This window comes from Trichomycterus rosablanca, chromosome 10 (genome assembly GCF_030014385.1).
Source record: "Trichomycterus rosablanca isolate fTriRos1 chromosome 10, fTriRos1.hap1, whole genome shotgun sequence".
NCBI classification, from domain to species: domain Eukaryota; kingdom Metazoa; phylum Chordata; class Actinopteri; order Siluriformes; family Trichomycteridae; genus Trichomycterus; species Trichomycterus rosablanca.
The window spans coordinates 5,938,065-5,957,595 of NC_085997.1; the positions used below are offsets into that span (position 1 = coordinate 5,938,065).

The window sequence follows — 19,531 nt, forward strand, 5'->3', positions numbered from 1 at the left end:
CCGGTTTACCACTGTTCCTCCCTTGGAACCCCACACGGCCAGCCTTCGCTCTCAATGTGCGTCAATGAGCCTTGGTCGCCCATGACCCTGTCGCCGGTTAACCACTGTTCCTCCCTTGGAACCCCACACAGCCAGCCTTCGCTCTGAATGTGCATCAATGAGACTTGGTCGCCCATGAACCTGTCGCCGGTTTACCACTGTTCCTCCCTTGGAACCCCACACGGCCAGCCTTCGCTCTCAATGTGCGTCAATGAGCCTTGGTCGCCCATGACCCTGTCGCCGGTTTACCAATGTTCCTCCCTTGGAACCCCACACGGCCAGCCTTCGCTCTCAATGTGCGTCAATGAGCCTTGGTCGCCCATGAACCTGTCGCCGGTTTACCACTGTTCCTCCCTTGGAACCCCACACGGCCAGCCTTCGCTCTCAATGTGCGTCAATGAGCCTTGGTCGCCCATGAACCTGTCGCCGGTTAACCACTGTTCCTCCCTTGGAACCCCACACGGCCAGCCTTCGCTCTGAATGTGCATCAATGAGACTTGGTCGCCCATGACCCTGTCGCCGGTTAACCACTGTTCCTCCCTTGGAACCCCACGCGGCCAGCCTTTCGCTCTCAATGTGCGTCAATGAGACTTGGTCGCCCATGAACCTGTCGCCGGTTAACCACTGTTCCTCCCTTGGAACCCCACACGGCCAGCCTTCGCTCTCAATGTGCGTCAATGAGCCTTGGTCGCCCATGACCCTGTCGCCGGTTAACCACTGTTCCTCCCTTGGAACCCCACACGGCCAGCCTTCACTCTCAATGTGCGTCAATGAGCCTTGGTCGCCCATGACCCTGTCGCCGGTTAACCACTGTTCCTCCCTTGGAACCCCACACGGCCAGCCTTCACTCTCAATGTGCATTAATGAGCCTTGGTCGCCCATGACCCTGTCGCCGGTTAACCACTGTTCCTCCCTTGGAACCCCACACGGCCAGCCTTCGCTCTCAATGTGCATCAATGAGCCTTGGTCGCCCATGACCCTGTCGCCGGTTTACCACTGTTCCTCCCTTGGACCACTTTTGATAGATACTGACCACTGCAGACACCCCACAAGAGCTGCAGTTTTGGACGTGCTCTGACCCAGTCCTTGTCAAACTCACTCAAATCCTTACGCTCGCCCATTTTTCCAGCTTCTAACACATCAACTTTGAGAATAAAATGTTCACTTGGTGTCTAATATATCCCACCCACTAACAGGTGCCGTGTTATTCACTTCACCTGTCAGTGGTCATAATGTTATGCATGGTTGGTGTACATATACAGTGGTACCCTGTACTTTGACGCCCCCTAAACTCAACGTTTCCCTTAAACTCAACGTGTTCAATTTGTTTTCAAATTAACAATGAACAGCTGCTTTGTTCAGCCCCCGGCTTGAGCGGTACGGTAATACGTCATCAAAGTGCGCACATGAGACGAATCTGCATTTGTGTGGAATGACCGTCAGATTCCCTCTGAAAGCTCCACATGTATTTATGTTTAGTTGGCGGCACGGTGGCTCGGTGGGTAGCACCGTCGCCTCACAGCAAGAAGGTCCTGGGGCCGATCCCCAGGCCGGGTGGTCCGCGTCCTTTCTGTGCGGAGTTAGCGTGTTCTCCCCGTGTCTGTGTGGGTTTCCTCCGGGAGCTCCGGTTTCCTCCCACAGTCCAAAACCATGCAGTCAGGGTAATTGGAGACACTGAATTGCCCTATAAGTGTTGGTGTGTCTGCCCTGCGATGGACTGGCGCCCCGTCCAGGGTGTTACTGTGAGCCTTGCGCGCATTGAAAAGCCGGGATAGGCTCCAGGACCATCTCGCGACCCTAATTGGATAAGCGGATAGGATAGCGAGTGAGTTTTCCTCACTGTTTCACTTTTAAACTTGTGTTACAGCTCGGGGTTCTGAGAAATGGTAAGAATCAGCTTTTTATAACAGTGTTTTTATATTATATTTGTGTTATTTTTAGTGTATAAGTGTCAAAAACCACATTATTTTACATTAGCCTAAAATATATGCAAGTCCATGGGACCTGGAACGCATTAACAGGCTTCCCATACATCCTTATGGGAAAAAATACCTTGAAACTCAACGCCAGTCCCAGAACCGATTGACGTTGAGTTTCAAGGTACCAAGCCCAAAGGGGGTTAAGAGCCTTGCTCAAGAACCCAACAGTGGCAGCACGGCAGAACCGGGATTCAAACTCTTAACCTCTCGAATGATAGCCCAAAGCTCCACCCGCTAGGCTACCACTTTCCCACAATCTTTAACTTTAAGGGTACCCACCGTGCAGCCATCCTCGGCGACTGTGTATGTGGAGCGGCTGTTGCCCTCGGCCCTGATCTCGGCATCGTTGGATCCCTGAAGGAGCAGAGCTTTCTTCAGGTTGCCCGAGGCCTGATCCATGTAGGCAATGCTGTTCTTGCAGTGATATGTGATGTTCTGGGAGGCCTTGTTGGACATCAGGCGCATGAAGGCAATCTGGATGCTCACGTCCTCGGGGTCAGAGCCCTCGCTGCCATACTGGAACTGCGCAGAAAATCAAGAACAACAAGGTTTAGGTCATTCAAACAAGAAGGACGCAACGCTGCATGATATACGCACAGTGCCTTCAGTCTTCTTACCTGGAAGCCCTCTGGCATGGACTCTCCGAACCACACGTGCTTCTTCTGGGCGTTCTTGTTGACGTACCAGTTCTTCATGGGGATGCTGGCTTGAGATGGGTTGACACAGGTCTCACCGGTCTCCATGTTGCAGAAGACCTTGATGGAATCCAGGGAAGATCCCTGATTGGGGTCCACCCAATAGGAGCCTTTAGGAATAAATAGGATTGAAAAAGAACAGTTAGAAAATGACTAGGAGTTTGCATGTTCTCCCTTATCTCCACTGGTTTACTACTTTAATCCAAAGACATGCAGTCAGGTGTGTGTGTGTGTGTGCCCTGCGATGGACACCCCGGACAGGTCGCCAGTCCATCACAGGGCACCTACACACACATTCACCCGCACTTGACTGGACTGGACGTGTTTGGACGTGTGTGCAGGAAACCCACGAGGACACAGGGAGAACATGCAAACTCCACAGAGAAGGGAATCAAACCCAGGCCCCTCTTGCTGTGAGGCGACTCACCGCTCTTCCATTCGGGATGGCACATCCTGAGGTCGCGGCACATGCGGGCTGGGTTGGTCTTGGTTCCTTCGGGGCTGCGGATCTTCTCGATCTTCTGGCTGAGGGACTTGAGCGTGGTGTCCACCTCGGCGTCGCGGTCGCGCACGCCGGCGTCGTCGGCCCTGTAGCTGCGCATCGGGTCGGCTGCTTTCTCGGGCTGGGGCATTATGGGGAACGACTCGCCGATGCCCGAGGGTCCGGGGGGTCCAGGGGGTCCGGGATAGCCGGGCGAACCCTACAAAAGAGAGGTCAATGTATCGTATCAAATTTGATACATCAATGAATGAAATGTTGATTATTAAAGGGTTGAGGTTACTCACAGCAGGTCCCATCTCTCCATTGCGACCACGAGGTCCAGGAGGTCCGGTCGGGCCAGGCATACCGTTCATGCCATCCTTACCAGGGGAGCCATTGGAGCCAGCAGATCCCTGTAATCAGGCGAAGCATTATATACCCCGTGTAAATTCATAAGTCATTCTTTGATAACACAAATGTATCAAAAACCTACGCGAGGTCCAGCAGGGCCGGTGGGTCCAGCAGGTCCTTGCTCACCAGAAGAGCCCTACAGGTGCAAAGACAATAACACACAACCTTATTGTCATACCTTATTTGCGAAAACAAGTGTCTCTCAAACCCTCAACACGCTTACTCACAGAAGGTCCTGGCAGTCCAGCCATTCCACTGAAGCCACGATGTCCCTTCATGCCTCTCTCTCCACCTTCGCCAGCCTCGCCCTTGTCTCCGCGAGCGCCGGCGGGGCCCTACGCCAATACGAGTTCATTAGCATACATGTTGAACTAATAATCTGATTTCAAGAGACAAAGTTCTGTCATACGTACACCCGAACCACGTGAACCTGCGATACCGGAAGGACCAGAAGGACCAGCGGGACCCTAAAGGGAGAGAAAAACACCGTGACAATTAACATCAAACAAAACCCCAAACAGCAGGGCCATTTAGCTCCCAGCTACCAACCATGGGTGGCATGTGGCATTGCTGGGACCAATCTATCAACCTCCAAGTAAACAGGTTTCAGAAGGGTAAAAAAAAAGTACTACTCACAGCCTCTCCACGATCACCAGGCTTGCCAGATGGACCAACAGTGCCAGGAGGTCCAGGGAGTCCAGGAGCACCAGGAGCACCAACATTTCCAGACTCACCACGGTCTCCCTGTGGTAAACAATCAGTAGAAATTAGCATTACATGAAAATCTGCACTGTACATTTTCAATAGGGGATGTATCTGGACTGCAGGCAGGTCAGTCTAGCACTCTAAAATCCCCAACGGTCAAGGATATCGGTATCTTCACACATAAGCAGGTCACCCTTGCTATGGGCACAAAAGCACCCATATTCCATGACAGATGTTGGCTTTTGGACCTTTCACTGATAACAGTCTGGATGGTCCTGAAGCTGAACTGTGTGCTCATCGGACCACAGCACACATTTCCACCGTCTTTCGGGTCATCTGAGATGAGTTTGGACCCAGAAAACGTTAAAGGGTTTCTACATGCATAGAATGGATGTAGCGGGAGCCTGTGTTGAGCGACAACGGTTTTCTGAAGTACTACTAAGCCCGTTAGGCTATGTTTATCACAGTCGCATGATCACACACACGTTCCTACACAGAATGAGATCTCTCCAGATTCCCTGAATCTTTTCACAATATTATGGACTGTAGATGGTGAAAGGTGCCAAAGTTTGGCACAAAGTGGTAAACTCTGACCTGATCCTTTGGTAGATCCTTCTTATATACCCAATCATGATTCCCTCACCTAATTAGGTCCAGTAATACAGGTTAGAAAAAACAGTATATCTCACCTTGGGGCCAAGAGCACCATCACGACCAGGGGCACCATCATGACCAGGGCCTCCCTGTAACAAAAAAGGGATTCGGGATTACAGTATTGTTCTGTCATACAAACACAGACCTTCAGAACTATTCAACTCCGATCATCTCGAAAGTGGAAGTGCTAAGGGTCGGTTCCTCTTATGCAAAACCTTCCACCTCATTGAGGTTTGATGGCCCTCATGATGCAACAGCTTTCCTCAAATCCCACCAAAGCATTTCTCTCCAGGAAAATCCTGAATTGATTCATTAACCAAGATTTGATTGACTTGGAGGTGTGCTTGGGGTCACCGTCTTGCTGGAAAGTTCAGGTTTTATTTCACTGAAGATGTCAATCCATGATGCCAGTCACAAGATCAAGATTACTAAGCCCTGGAGTGGAGAAAAAAGCATCTCCACATCATTATCGACCCACACCAATGCTTGACCTTGAGGATAGTATTCTTCTGGTCATAAGCCTGACCAGACAAGCTGCTGGCCCAACAGTCGCTTCATATAACTGTGTCCCAAATTGTGGAATCCAGGCATGAACGTCTTGATTGTTAAGTGATCTTGTAGTCGCCATTGACACGTTTGTCCCAGCCTTCATCAAAACATCGGTGAGTCTTTTGCAATAACACTGGGGTTGTCTTGATGGAGGAAATGTTGAGCTTTCTTTGGTGGGCTTTCATAAGCTTGGAACTTCTGGACATTACTCTTAAAGGTGTCTGTAGGAATGTTCAAGGCTCAGTCTTCTTATATCTCATACCTTCTTATGAGCAAATTAAGAAGCCTTATGGATTTCCCAATGGTTCAATCATGTTGTAACCCAGCTTTAGGTCATACGAACTAGCAGTAAGATCAGCAATATTACGTAGGGGTTGGATAATTATGGCATACTACATCATATATGTTTCCTTGATGGGTTGAATATTTCCAGTTACAACTGTATAACACAATAAATATAACTCCCTACCTCACGGCCAGCTTCACCGGAGGCTCCGGACAGACCAGCAGGTCCCATGGGGCCTGGTGGACCACGTTCGCCATGAGCACCAAGAGGGCCCTGTTTTCCTGGCTCACCCTGAGTAAAAAAGAGGCTTAAGTTAAATAGGCATTATTCAGTGTTATTCCTTCATGAACAGCCAGGATGTAGAGACTGAAGTGGAACTCACAGATGGTCCTGAGGGACCTGATTGGCCTCTCTCTCCTCTCTGTCCAGCGGTACCTGCTATACCAGCATTTCCGATTATTCCAGATGGTCCGGAAATACCAGAAGGTCCCTGGAGAAAAGAGAAACATGGTTTTATTAGTCATTACCTGTGTTCACAAGAACAGTCCATTCGATTAACCAACGAATGACCAACCACAACAGACGCCTTTATCCAAAGTGACTTACAGTACTGTGACAGTATACAGTCTAAGCAAATAAGGGTTAAGGTGTTAGGGTTAGGGCTTAGGGTGTTTAGGTTTAGGGCTTAATGTTAGGGTTTAGGGTTAGGGCTTAGGGTGTTTTGGTTTAAGGCTAAATGTTAAGCTTTAGGGTTTAGGGCTAAATGTTAAAGTTTAGGGTTTAGGGCTTAATGTTAGGGTTTAGGGTTAGGGCTTAGGGTGTTTTGGTTTAAGGCTAAATGTTAAGCTTTAGGGTTTAGGGCTAAATGTTAAAGTTTAGGGTTTAGGGCTTAATGTTAGGGTTTAGGGTTAGGGCTTAGGATGTTTAGGTTTAGGGCTTAATGTTAGAGTTTAGGGTTAGGGCTTAGGGTGTTTATCTTTAAGGCTTAATGTTAGAGTTTAGGGTGTTAAGGGATTAATGTAAGGGTTTAGGGTCTTCTGGTTTAGGGCTTAATGTTAGGGCTTAGGGTGTTTAGGTTTAGGACTTAATGTTGGGGTTTAGGTTTAGGGTTTAGTGTTTTTAGGTTTAAGGATTAATGTTAGGGTTTAGGGTGTTTAGGTTTAGGACTTAATGTTGGAGTTTAGGGTTATGGCTTAAGGTGTTTAGGTTTAGGGTTTAATGTTAGGGTTTAGGGTTAGGGCTTATGGTGTTTAGGTTTAGGGCTTAATGTGTTTAGGGATTAATGTTAGGGTTTAAGGTTAGGGCTTAGGGTGTTTAGGTTTAGGGCTTAATGTGTTTAGGGTTTAATGTTAGGGTTTAGGGTTAGGGCTTAGGGTGTTTAGGTTTAGGGCTTAATGTGTTTAGGGATTAATGTAAGGGTTTAGGGTGTTCTGGTTTAGGGCTTAATGTTAGGGCTTAGGGTGTTTAGGTTTAGGACTTAATGTTGGGGTTTAGGTTTAGGGCTTAGTGTTTTTAGGTTTAGGGTTTAATGTTAGGGTTTAGGTTTAGGGCTTAATGTGTTTAGGGATTAATGTTAGGGTTTAAGGTTAGGGCTTAGGGTGTTTAGGTTTAGGGATTAATGTTGGGGTTTAGGGTTAGGTCTTAGGGTGTTTAGCTTTAGAGCTTAATGTTAGAGTTTAGGGTGTTTAGGTTTAGGGTTAAGGCTTAGGGTGTTTAGGTTTAGGGATTAATGTTAGGGTTTAGGGTGTTTTGGTTTAGGGCTTAATGTTAGGGCTTAGGGTGTTTAGATTAAGGACTTAATGTTGGGGGTTAGGGCTTAGGGTGTTTAGGTTTAGGGATTAATGTTAGTGTTTAGGGCTTAGGGTGTTTAGGTTTAGGGATTAATGTTAGTGTTTAGGTTTAGGGCTTAGGGTGTTTAGGTTCAGGACTTAATGTTGGGGTTTAGGGTTAGGTCTTAGGGTGTTTAGGTTGAGGACTTAATGTTGGGGTTTAGGGTTATGGCTTAGGGTGTTTAGGTTCAGGACATAATGTTGGGGTTTAGGGTTAGGGCTTAGGGTGTTTAGGTTTAGGGCTAAGGGTGTTTAGGTTTAGGGCTAAGGGTGTTTAAGTTTAGGGATTAATGTTAGTGTTTAGGATTAGGGCTTAGGATGTTTAGGTTTAGGGCTAAATGTTAAGGTTTAGGGTGTTTAGGTTTAGGGCTTAATGTTAGGATTTAGGGTTAGGGCTTAGGGTGTTTAGGTTTAGGGATTAATGTTAAGGTTTAGGGTGTTTAGGTTTAGGGCTTAATGTTAGGGTTAGGGCTTCGGGTGTTTAGGTTTAGGGATTAATGTTAGGGTTTAGGGTGTTTAGCTTTAGGGATTAATGTTAGGGTTTAGGGTTAAGACTTCCGTTGTTTAGGTTTTGACAAAAAAAAATGATTACGTACAGGTGGTCCATCAGAACCGGGTGAACCTCTGTCTCCAGAAGGTCCTGGGAGTCCAGCAGCGCCGACCTCACCAGGGCGACCAGGTGCTCCCTTCTCACCACGAGAGCCACGCTGTCCCTCTTTACCAGTTGGGCCGCCGGGGCCAGGAGGTCCAGCACCACCCTGAGAGAGAACAATCACAGATATTAAATAAATCTATTACATCTATTAAAAATAAACAATGTATTGTTTTATGTAGAGTTATGTAGTGTTTATGTACATTTTGACAATAATAATGGAGTAACTTACAGCAGGGCCAGGAGGTCCAACTCTACCAGCGGCACCAGGGAAACCAGTAGCACCCTACATTTCAAAATAAAAAAGCATATATAATATAGTTAATGACCAGACAGATTTTAAATGCTCACATAAATTTAAAGCATTTAAATACAACTATGGCTCAGAAATTATACTTACAGGAGATCCAGCACCACCACGGGTACCCTTCTCTCCAGTAGCACCAGCAGGACCCTGGATAAATACAAAATAAACATTAATTTGTTTTTTAATGCTACAGATTTTTCAAAATAAATAAAAATCCGAACAGGTAACAAAAAGGCTTAAAAAAGTTCAGTACCTGAGGTCCAGAGGGGCCGACAGGTCCGGAAGATCCGGGAGCTCCAGCATCACCCTTGGGTCCAGAGTCACCATTCTCACCCTTGAGTCCAGGCTGTCCAGCTGCACCCTTTGTCAGGATGGAAATAAAAATTATTATAATCGTATTTTCTCTTAATGGGATGTTAACCAATAAAAAGTGAAAGAGGGAAAGTGAGCACTCACAGGAGCTCCAGCAAATCCAGCAGGTCCGGGAGGTCCGTGCTCACCACGGTCACCCTGGGTGAGATGAAAAAAACTTCATTATTAACAAGTAAAAGACAATGCATGATTTTCATCTAAGAAGTCACAGTTTCGCTATACAGATGGGCCATAAAATGTATACACACTTCAGTAGTGCTTATATATGCCCCCTTTTGTAATGTTTAAGTGTGTGTACATTTGTTGGAACGGACAATTCTTAAAATGATCAATTATTTTATTTGTATTGATCATGCCTTTAAGCATTAACACCACAAACTGCACAATAATAATTACTACTATAAGTATTATAAGTATTATTATTATTATTTTTTAATATTATTATTATTTTTGCACTACGTATTATTATTAAGTATTGTAAATATGGTTTTTTTTCCATTGTATTATTATTATTAAGTATTATAAGTATAATTATTACTTTTGCATTGTGTATTATTATTTTTTAAGTATTATAAGTATAATTTATATTTTTTACATTGTGTATTATTATTATTAAGTGTTAGAAATATTATCATTACTCTTTGCATTGAGTCTTATTATTATTATTAAGTATTATAAGTATTATTATTATTTTTTGCATTGAGTATTATTATTATTAAGCATAATAAGTATTATCATTACTTTTGCATTGTGTATTATTATTATTAAATATTATTATTGCTTTTGCATTGTGTATTATTATTTATTAAGTATTATTAAGTATTAGTATTACTTTTGCATTGTGAATTATTATTATTAAGTATTACAAGTATTATTATTTGTTTATTATTATAAATACTATTATTATTATTAACATTGTGTACTATTATTATTATTATTAAGTATTATAGGTACTGTATTATTTTTTTGCATTGTGTATTGTTATTATTAAGTATTATATACAGTGTATCACAAAAGTGAGTACACCCCTCACATTTCTGCAGATATTTAAGTATATCTTTTCATGGGACAACACTGACAAAATGACACTTTGACACAATGAAAAGTACTCTGTGTGCAGCTTATATAACAGTGTAAATTTATTCTTCCCTCAAAATAACTCAATATACAGCCATTAATGTCTAAACCACCGGCAACAAAAGTGAGTACACCCCTAAGAGACTACACCCCTAAATGTCCAAATTGAGCACTGCTTGTCATTTTCCCTCCAAAATGTCATGTGATTTGTTAGTGTTACTAGGTCTCAGGTGTGCATAGGGAGCAGGTGTGTTCAATTTAGTAGTACAGCTCTCACACTCTCTCCTACTGGTCACTGAAAGTTCCAACATGGCACCTCATGGCAAAGAACTCTCTGAGGATCTTAAAAGACGAATTGTTGCGCTACATGAAGATGGCCAAGGCTACAAGAAGATTGCCAACACCCTGAAACTGAGCTGCAGCACAGTGGCCAAGATCATCCAGCGTTTTAAAAGAGCAGGGTCCACTCAGAACAGACCTCGCGTTGGTCGTCCAAAGAAGCTGAGTGCACGTGCTCAGCGTCACATCCAACTGCTGTCTTTGAAAGATAGGCGCAGGAGTGCTGTCAGCATTGCTGCAGAGATTGAAAAGGTGGGGGGTCAGCCTGTCAGTGCTCAGACCATACGCCGCACATTACATCAAATTGGTCTGCATGCACCCCAGAAGGAAGCCTCTTCTGAAGTCTCTACACAAGAAAGCCCGCAAACAGTTTGCTGAAGACATGTCAACAAAGGACATGGATTACTGGAACCATGTCTTATGGTCTGATGAGACCAAGATTAATTTGTTTGGTTCAGATGGTCTCAAGCATGTGTGGCAGCAATCAGGTGAGGAGTACAAAGATAAGTGTGTCATGCCTACAGTCAAGCATGGTGGTGGGAATGCCATGGTCTGGGGCTGCATGAGTGCAGCAGGTGTTGGGGAGTTACATTTCATTGAGGGACACATGAACTCCAATATGTACTGTGAAATACTGAAGCAGAGCATGATCCCCTCCCTCCGGAAACTGGGTCGCAGGGCAGTGTTCCAGCATGATAATGACCCCAAACACACCTCTAAGACGACCACTGCTTTATTGAAGAGGCTGAGGGTAAAGGTGATGGACTGACCAAGCATGTCTCCAGACCTAAACCCAATAGAACATCTTTGGGGCATCCTCAAGCGGAAGGTGGAGGAGCGCAAAGTCTCGAATATCCGCCAGCTCCGTGATGTCGTCATGGAGGAGTGGAAAAGCATTCCAGTGGCAACCTGTGAAGCTCTGGTAAACTCCATGCCCAGGAGAGTTAAGGCAGTTCTGGGAAATAATGGTGGCCACACAAAATATTGACACTTCAGGAACTTTCACTAAGGGGTGTACTCACTTTTGTTGCCGGTGGTTTAGACATTAATGGCTGTATATTGAGTTATTTTGAGGGAAGAATAAATTTACACTGTTATATAAGCTGCACACAGACTACTTTTCATTGTGTCAAAGTGTCATTTTGTCAGTGTTGTCCCATGAAAAGATATACTTAAATATCTGCAGAAATGTGAGGGGTGTACTCACTTTTGTGATACACTGTAAGTATTATTATTAAGTATTATTATTACTTTTGGATTGTGTACTATTATTATTATTATTATTAAGTATTATAAATATTATCATTATTTTTTGCCTTCTAATTTTTTACACAGTAACTATAGGCAACATAAAAACTGCATATTAAATGATGACCTGCTCTTTCCTTGAATTGATTTTGTCCTGGAAAGGCCACTTTTTAAAAAAATAAATATTATATTTATATTATATTCATAAATTAGGATTTTTAATTATTGATGTTTAAGCATTAACACCACAAACTGCACATCAAGTATCATTATTATTTTTTGCTTTTGGTACTCTTTTTCTTCTTCTTATTAGGTACTACTAGTACTATTTTTTTTATTGTGTATTATATTTTTATTATAGTATCATTATTATTATCAAGTATTATAAGTATTATAAAGTCACATTTTTACACAGTAACTATAGGCAACATAAAAACTGCATATTAAATGATGACCTGCTCTTTCCTGGCATTGAAATTAAAATTCTAGTGCTAAATTAGTCAATTTGTATTGCTCATGCCTTTAAGCATTACCACCACAAACTAGACATGAAGTAGTAGTATGTAGTAGTAGAAGCTGAATGGCAGAAATTGCTTAATGCTAATACAGTGAGCGTGGTCTTAAAATATTGCAGTAACATTGCCTGTTATGATAAATTATAATAAGTTACTTTTACTGCAACATCCAGTCATAATGGCTTCATTATATTTGGAAAAAATCCATATATGAGCAAGTGTACACATATTACAAGTGTATGCTGTTAGTGGCAGGGTCATTGTGTTGTGTCTGGTACCCAGACATTATTACCAGACAAATTCTTTTTTGGATTGGAATACATATGCCCTTTTTAAAAAAAAAAAAAAAAAAGAAAATTAATTATTATAAATCTATGCAGTCTTATCAAACTGTATCTGTGTAATTTTAAAGTATTAACATAATAGAATGGTTTTGGCATTCTGTAGATACTAGCCATTGCATTTGCTTAAAAAAAAAAAAATTTATTAAAAAAAAATATATATATATATATACAGTATATATATTATATATATTGAATTTTTTTAATAATAAAAAAAAAAATATATATATATATATATATATGTATATATATATATAATTATTATTATTATTTTTTTTTTTTGATTGGCGTCATAGCTTAATAAGCGATCAGTGATTTGGCCGACGAGAGCTGACAAATCGTTAGCGTTTTCATGCTGAATTGTGTTGTGTTACTATACAACTGTAGTTGTTGTGCAATGGTTCTCATAATAACAAATCACTCACAGGGGAACCACGAGCTCCAGTAGGTCCTCCAGGTCCAACAGGTCCAGGCTCTCCCTACACCATGACGGGAAGAGAATGTTAATGACGTAGCATAAATTTCACCACAAAAAATACAGGCTAAATGATTAGAAAAAATTAGGAAACGTATGAACTAATTTACACAATTCATTTTTAGCTTGTAATTCTAGAATTCAAACAATGATGTAATTTAATGGGGGGTTTTTTTTCCAAAATGTTTTCCCCAATTTTGACACGGACAGTTTGTACCTGATAGTACTTGCCCGTTTACTATCACATGGTAGCTTCTAAGGTGAAGCTAGGAGAGGAAAAGATTCCCCCGGGACATGTGAAACATTAGCTTTAGTGCCTGTCTAAACAAGCTTATACGTGATTGAAAGCCAAAATCCCCAATACTAGGACACATGCTCCACTCTTGCACCACTAAATGAATATTTAAATACATTTTACATTACTACTGTATTTCTTTAAACCAAAATACATGTTAAAAGAGCTCATTTTTATGCATAAGGGTTTCTAATTATTATTTGTTATTATTTGTTTTCAGGTTTTATAGAGATGGTGCAAGAAAAGCTTCAAAGCTTCTAACCTTTTCACCACCAGTGCCGGAAGGTCCAGGGGCTCCAATGGAACCAGTCATACCGCGCATGCCTTCCTTACCGAAAGCACCATCGGGGCCCTTGGGTCCACCATCACCCTATTGAGGTAAAGTGCAGTAATTAATATATTATGATGCAGTATCACATGCATACATATATGGTTACATAGGTTATATAGGGTTAAGGTAATGTAGGTTGGGAAGGGTTAGGGTATGTATAGGGTCATGTATACTCATAGGGTTAAGGTTATGAAGGTTATGTAAGGTTAAGGTTATGTATAGGGTTATGTATACTTATAGGGTTAGGGTTATAAAGGTTATGTAAGGTAAAGGTTATGTATAGGGTTATGTATACTCATAAGGTTAGGGCTATGTATAGGATTAGGGTTATGTAGGGTATAAAGGGTTAGGGTTATATATAATGTTATGTACACAGGGTTAGTGTTATGTATAAGGTTATGTATACTCATAGGGTGAGGGCTATGTATAGGGTTATGCACACTCGTTGGGTTATAGTTATGTAAAGGGTTATGTAGACAATTGGATTAGGGTTTATGTATAGAGTTAGGGTTATATAGGTTATGAAAGCTCAGGGTTATGTATAGGGTTATGTAAACAGGGTTAGGGTTATGTATAATCATAGGATTAGGGTTGTGTATAAGGTAATGTATAATCATAGGCTTAGGGTTATGTATAATCATAGAATTAGGGTTTTGTAAAGAGGAGTGTATAATCATAGGAGTGGGGTTATGTATAGGGTTAGGGTTATGTAGGGTCAGGGTAATGAATAGGATTATGTACACATGGTTCGGGTTATTTAGGGTTATATACACCTATAGGGTTATGTATAGGGTTATGTATAATCATAGGATTAGGGTTATGTATGTTATGTTGGGTTTGGGGTATGTATACTCATAGGGTTGGGGTTATGTAGGGTGTAGGTGTAGATTGTGTGTGTAGAAAGATGAATTATTGTTGATGTTAAGCACTCACTCTCTCTCCTCTTGGGCCAGACATTCCACTAGAACCACGCTCTCCGGGCATTCCCTGCATACCAGATGGACCAGCAGTACCAGGACCACCAGCAGCACCAGCCTCTCCCTAAACACATCATTCATTAACATATATATTTATATCTACATTTCATTCTTGCTTATCATGAAGGTGCAGGACATTAAACTTACCCTTGTACCATCATTGCCAGAAGGTCCGGGAGAACCACGACCACCGATGGGTCCAACAGAGCCTGGAGCACCGCGCTCACCAGGAAGACCTCTTTCACCCTGAAGAAATATATTATTGATTTTATATTAATACTTCCATATAAGGATGGCGTTCTTATTACAGGTAAAATAATAGAATCAATATGGAATTTTACATTATATAGTTTAATTATTGCAATTATAGATAGAATGGTTTTTCCTTGGGATTGGTGAGTTCAAATTGTGAGCGGCTCGCCCGTCTGGTTAAATACTGGCCTAGGGTTATGTAGGTTATATTACGGTTATGTATAAGGTAATGTATAATCATAGGATGGGGTTATGTACAGGGTTAGGGTTATGTAGGTTATGAGGGGCTAGATTTATGTATAGGGTTATGTATACTCATATATTTAGGGTTATGTATACTCATAGGGTTAGGGTTATTTATGTTATGTAGGGTTAGTGTTATGTATACTAATTTCTTATAGCTGATGCAGTTGTGGCCTCTGCATTTATATCGATGCTACCATATAAGGTCATAATTCTTATTACAGGTAAAATAATAGAATCAATATGGAATTTTACGTTATATAGTTTAATTACTGTGTTTTTATAATCTTAAGAATGTTTTTTCCTTGGTGTTGGTGAGTTTGAATCATGAGCAGACAATGATCGGCTCGCCCGTCTGGTTAAATACTGGGCTAGGGTTATATTACGGTTATGTATAGGGTAATGTGTAATCATAGGATAGAGTTATATACACTCATAGGGTTAAGGTTATTTATGTTATGTAGAGTTAGTGCTATCTATGTTATGTAGGGTTAGGGTTATGTATACTCATCTCTTATAACTGGTTCAATTGTGGCCTCTGCTTTAATATCAATATTACCATATAAGGTCGTCATTCTTATAACAGGTAAAATAATAGAATCAATAATGAATTTTACATTATACAATTTAATTATTATGTTTAATAAGCTTAAGCATTATAGATAAAATGGTTTTTCCTTGGGGTTGGTGGGTTCCTGGTTAAATGCCGGACAGAATTCCTTATAACTGATTCAGTTGTGGCCTCTGCTGGCTGAGACGGGGAATAATGAGGATCAGTGCGTGACTCTCCAGACACGAGACCAAGCCCCATATGAACCCGTCTCGTGCAGGTAAAAAGAGGTCGGCTTGGGCACACGTGTCGGAGGGGGCACGTGTTAGCAACAGTAGAAAGGAGGCGAAATACTAAAAAAAAAGATAGTCTATACATGTAGATCTCATAAGAGAAAGCATACTCACTCTAGGTCCAAAAGGTCCATGGGTGCCAACCTCACCAGGAAGACCCTACGGCAAAAAAAAAAAAAAGAAAGGTTATGACAGTTAACCATAAACGAGCACTGACTAGTTCTTAGTCCATCGATTAAGATTAAGACTCACCTGATCACCAGGCTTTCCACCCTCACCAGCAGGGCCCTGAGGTCCTGGAAGACCCTATTAAAGAAAAAAACAGATAGTCACTTAGAGGAGGGTGGAGAATTCGAATTAATTGCTTCTAAGGTCCTAAATAAAGCATGTTGGGCTAACAGACAATTGAATAGCTACCTGGAATCCAGGGGATCCACCGGGTCCTTGTTCTCCTTTCTCTCCAGCAGGTCCCTATTCCAAAAAAGAAAAGAGAATAATTAGAACAAAATGACGACGTTTAAACATAATAATAATAATAATCATCTGTGTTATCATGATGAGCGACGTACGGCAGGTCCGGAAGGCCCATGAGAACCGACATCACCATCTTTACCAGGAGCACCCTGTATATGACAGATAAGATATTTTAGTATTTTAATTTAATAATAATGTTTTTAAAATGAATAAATGCTGGAAAATGGGGAGATAGTTGAGTGGGGTACTTACAACAGAGCCGACAGGTCCTACAGTGCCTCTCTCACCGGGTTTACCAGATTCACCCTGTAATTTGTGAAAAAATTACTTTTTATTACTGGATGCATAAAATTCAAACAGAATTAGTATAGAGTTGATGTGATGGATGCTGTAGGTGCGTTGAATTTCCTTACATCAACTCCCTTAGGTCCGGGGAATCCCATTACACCTGGGGAACCACGGGTTCCAGAAGATCCTGGAGGTCCAGCAGCACCGCTTTGACCAGAAGGACCCTAAAAAATGATATTTTATTTTTATTGTCAATTTTACTGTAATATAATTTCCACAGATGTGCTTTTTCTATATTCAGTACTACTTACGGAGGGTCCAGCTCTGCCATCGGATCCAGGTGAACCAGGGGCTCCAGTCATACCCTGAAACGCAGTTCCAAGAGATTAAACCAGGCTAGAAACAAGATATGGATCGATCATCAAGGAAAAAGAGTGCAACAAACCTTTGATCCGGGCAAACCGGGCTCTCCTCCAATACCAGATTCTCCACTTGATCCTTGAGCTCCGGCGGGTCCGTTAGGGCCGGTTTCACCAGGGCCACCCTACAAAGCAAGAAATACATTAGACTTAGGCTGTGCTTATGCTTTACACCTAGTCTAGTTTGGTTCCCTTGGTCCGGACCGATCGAGGAAATAAGACGTTGGTACATTTTAGTCCCGGATTGGTTAGCGCTCATACTAAAACCAAATAAATAGTCACGTATGATGCATGTATGATGTATTTTGCAAGCCTGTTGTCATGTAATGCAGTACACTGTATGTTTACAGTATGTTCTTGCATTTTCAATGCGTTTTGTCCCTTTGGGCTTTCCAGTCGATGGAAAAGCGGATGGAAAGTGTTCTGCACTAACACAGCAGTCGCACCAGGGTTCGTTTTAATTGAACCAACGCTGACAAGTATAAACACAACTGTTTACTATTTTATTTATGTATTTTCCCCCTTTCCCCCCTAATTTAGCATAGCCAATAGTCAATAGCCCAGTATCTGAGAGGGGTATATTCATTATTCCTTCCTATTCGCCCATACTTCAGTGGATTCGTGCATGAGGCCAGTCTTGCGCACTGAGAGTCACGCCTGATCTCCGCGTTCCTCCACTTCTGTACAGGCACCTTGGGTTACTAACCAGGATTCTTACACAGCATCGAAGACCCCACCCACTTTTAAGTCTGGTCTTTTCCCACCCAGCAGGCTACTGGGAATGTTTTGTCTGCCACAGGGACTGCCAAATGTGCCCGTGAGGGGGCACCCAGCCAACCTTGGGAGTTCAGAATCCCAGTGCTGGTGTGCTAGCCTAATTGTCCACATAATAAAGCAAGGGACATTCAGTAGTAGTAGTAGTGATGATAATAATAATAATAATAATAATAATAATAATAGTAACGCTCGTGCACAAATTGAATATTATAGCATCAGGCAACCGCCTCAGATCTCCTCTGTCATTAATGATGGATGGGTAGTAATGATGACTTACCTTGGGGCCTGGGGCACCATCAGTTCCAGGGAATCCACGGTTTCCAGGGGCACCCTGTTAAAAGAGATAAGAAGGAAAAGACTATTTAAAAAAGATAAAAGAGTAAATCATAAATTTTTATATTTATTTATAATATTGTAGCTGATTAAAAAGCTATATTATTAAAATTGCACATTATTTTATGAGCTGAATTGATACTTTCTGTTATGTCCACACTACTATTAATTCCTGTTACATATAATAAAAAATATATTATTAATATATTACAATAATCATTCATTAATTGTCTGTTTTACCACCGCTTTGTCCTATTCAGTGTCATGGTGGGTACAATTCACTGGGCGAAAGGTCAACAGTTCATCACAGGGCACTCACTCACACACACACACTCACAACTAGGGCAATTTTTCTAGATCCAATTAACATGACTGCATGTTTTTGGACCGTGGGAGGCAACCAGCGCTTCCAGAGGGAATCCACGTGAACACAAGGAGAACATGCAAACTCCATACAGAAAGGCCCAGAACCGCTCCATATGGGAATCAAACCCAGGACCTTCTTGCTGTGAGGTGACAGTGTTACCCACTACCCACCAATATACCGATCAGGCATAACATTATCACCACCTTCCTAATATGGTGTTGGCCCGCCTTCTGACACCTTTCTATCAGAACCAGCATTAACTTCTTCAGCTCGTCTGTTGGCTCCCCACGTGCATCGATGAGCCTTGGCCGCCCATGACCCTGTCGCCGGTTTACCACTGTTCCTTCCTTGGACCACTTTTGATAGAACACCCCACAAGAGCTGCAGTTTTAGAGATGCTCTGACCCAGTCGTCTATCCATCACAATTTGTCCCTTGTCAAACTCGCCCAAACCCTTACCCTCGCCCATTTTTCCTGCTTCTAACACATCAACTTTGAGGATAAAATGTCCACTTGCTGCCTAATATATCCCAATATCCCACCCACTAACTGGTGCCGTGATGAAGAGATAGTCAGTGTTGTTCACTTCAACTGTCAGAGGTCATAATGTTATGCCTAGTCAGTGTATATATATATATATATATATATATATATATATACACAGTATATATATACATTGGCACAAACCCTTGTTTTTTTAGTTTTAGTAATGAAATCTTACACGAGCTCCTGTGGGTCCACCGGGTCCGGGACCACCAGGCTCACCGCGACCACCTCTCTTGCCCTCATCACCGGATGGTCCAGCAAGACCCTGAGGTCCGACACCACCCTGTGAGACAAAGACAAGGGAGAATTAAATCAACACGAAGTTTTAACAATACACAAGTGGCAATACATTTGGCTGAAGGTTTAGCATACTCACAGGCTCTCCTTTAGGACCAGGCTCTCCCTTGGGACCTTGGGCACCAGTGTCACCCT

At 42.2% G+C, this 19,531-nt stretch overlaps 1 protein-coding gene across 1 annotated transcript in view; it reads right to left on the minus strand.

Annotated features, from left to right (window-relative positions):
- Positions 1 to 19,531, minus strand: part of col1a1b (collagen, type I, alpha 1b) — a 29,617-nt gene that overhangs the window by 1,727 nt on the left and 8,359 nt on the right. The window contains exons 20-50 of the mRNA XM_063002809.1: positions 19,476 to 19,529; positions 19,275 to 19,382; positions 18,131 to 18,184; positions 17,103 to 17,201; positions 16,969 to 17,022; positions 16,783 to 16,881; positions 16,622 to 16,675; positions 16,465 to 16,518; positions 16,313 to 16,366; positions 16,148 to 16,201; positions 16,010 to 16,054; positions 14,705 to 14,803; positions 14,514 to 14,621; positions 13,512 to 13,619; positions 12,905 to 12,958; positions 9,044 to 9,097; positions 8,841 to 8,948; positions 8,681 to 8,734; positions 8,513 to 8,566; positions 8,225 to 8,386; positions 6,182 to 6,289; positions 5,983 to 6,090; positions 5,000 to 5,053; positions 4,242 to 4,349; positions 4,019 to 4,072; positions 3,833 to 3,940; positions 3,688 to 3,741; positions 3,500 to 3,607; positions 3,141 to 3,414; positions 2,636 to 2,823; positions 2,298 to 2,540 (exon numbers count right to left, since the gene is read on the minus strand). Coding sequence (XP_062858879.1) covers positions 2,298 to 2,540; positions 2,636 to 2,823; positions 3,141 to 3,414; positions 3,500 to 3,607; positions 3,688 to 3,741; positions 3,833 to 3,940; positions 4,019 to 4,072; positions 4,242 to 4,349; positions 5,000 to 5,053; positions 5,983 to 6,090; positions 6,182 to 6,289; positions 8,225 to 8,386; positions 8,513 to 8,566; positions 8,681 to 8,734; positions 8,841 to 8,948; positions 9,044 to 9,097; positions 12,905 to 12,958; positions 13,512 to 13,619; positions 14,514 to 14,621; positions 14,705 to 14,803; positions 16,010 to 16,054; positions 16,148 to 16,201; positions 16,313 to 16,366; positions 16,465 to 16,518; positions 16,622 to 16,675; positions 16,783 to 16,881; positions 16,969 to 17,022; positions 17,103 to 17,201; positions 18,131 to 18,184; positions 19,275 to 19,382; positions 19,476 to 19,529 — 2,937 coding nt within the window. The remainder of the gene's footprint in view (positions 1 to 2,297; positions 2,541 to 2,635; positions 2,824 to 3,140; positions 3,415 to 3,499; positions 3,608 to 3,687; positions 3,742 to 3,832; positions 3,941 to 4,018; positions 4,073 to 4,241; positions 4,350 to 4,999; positions 5,054 to 5,982; positions 6,091 to 6,181; positions 6,290 to 8,224; positions 8,387 to 8,512; positions 8,567 to 8,680; positions 8,735 to 8,840; positions 8,949 to 9,043; positions 9,098 to 12,904; positions 12,959 to 13,511; positions 13,620 to 14,513; positions 14,622 to 14,704; positions 14,804 to 16,009; positions 16,055 to 16,147; positions 16,202 to 16,312; positions 16,367 to 16,464; positions 16,519 to 16,621; positions 16,676 to 16,782; positions 16,882 to 16,968; positions 17,023 to 17,102; positions 17,202 to 18,130; positions 18,185 to 19,274; positions 19,383 to 19,475; positions 19,530 to 19,531) is intronic.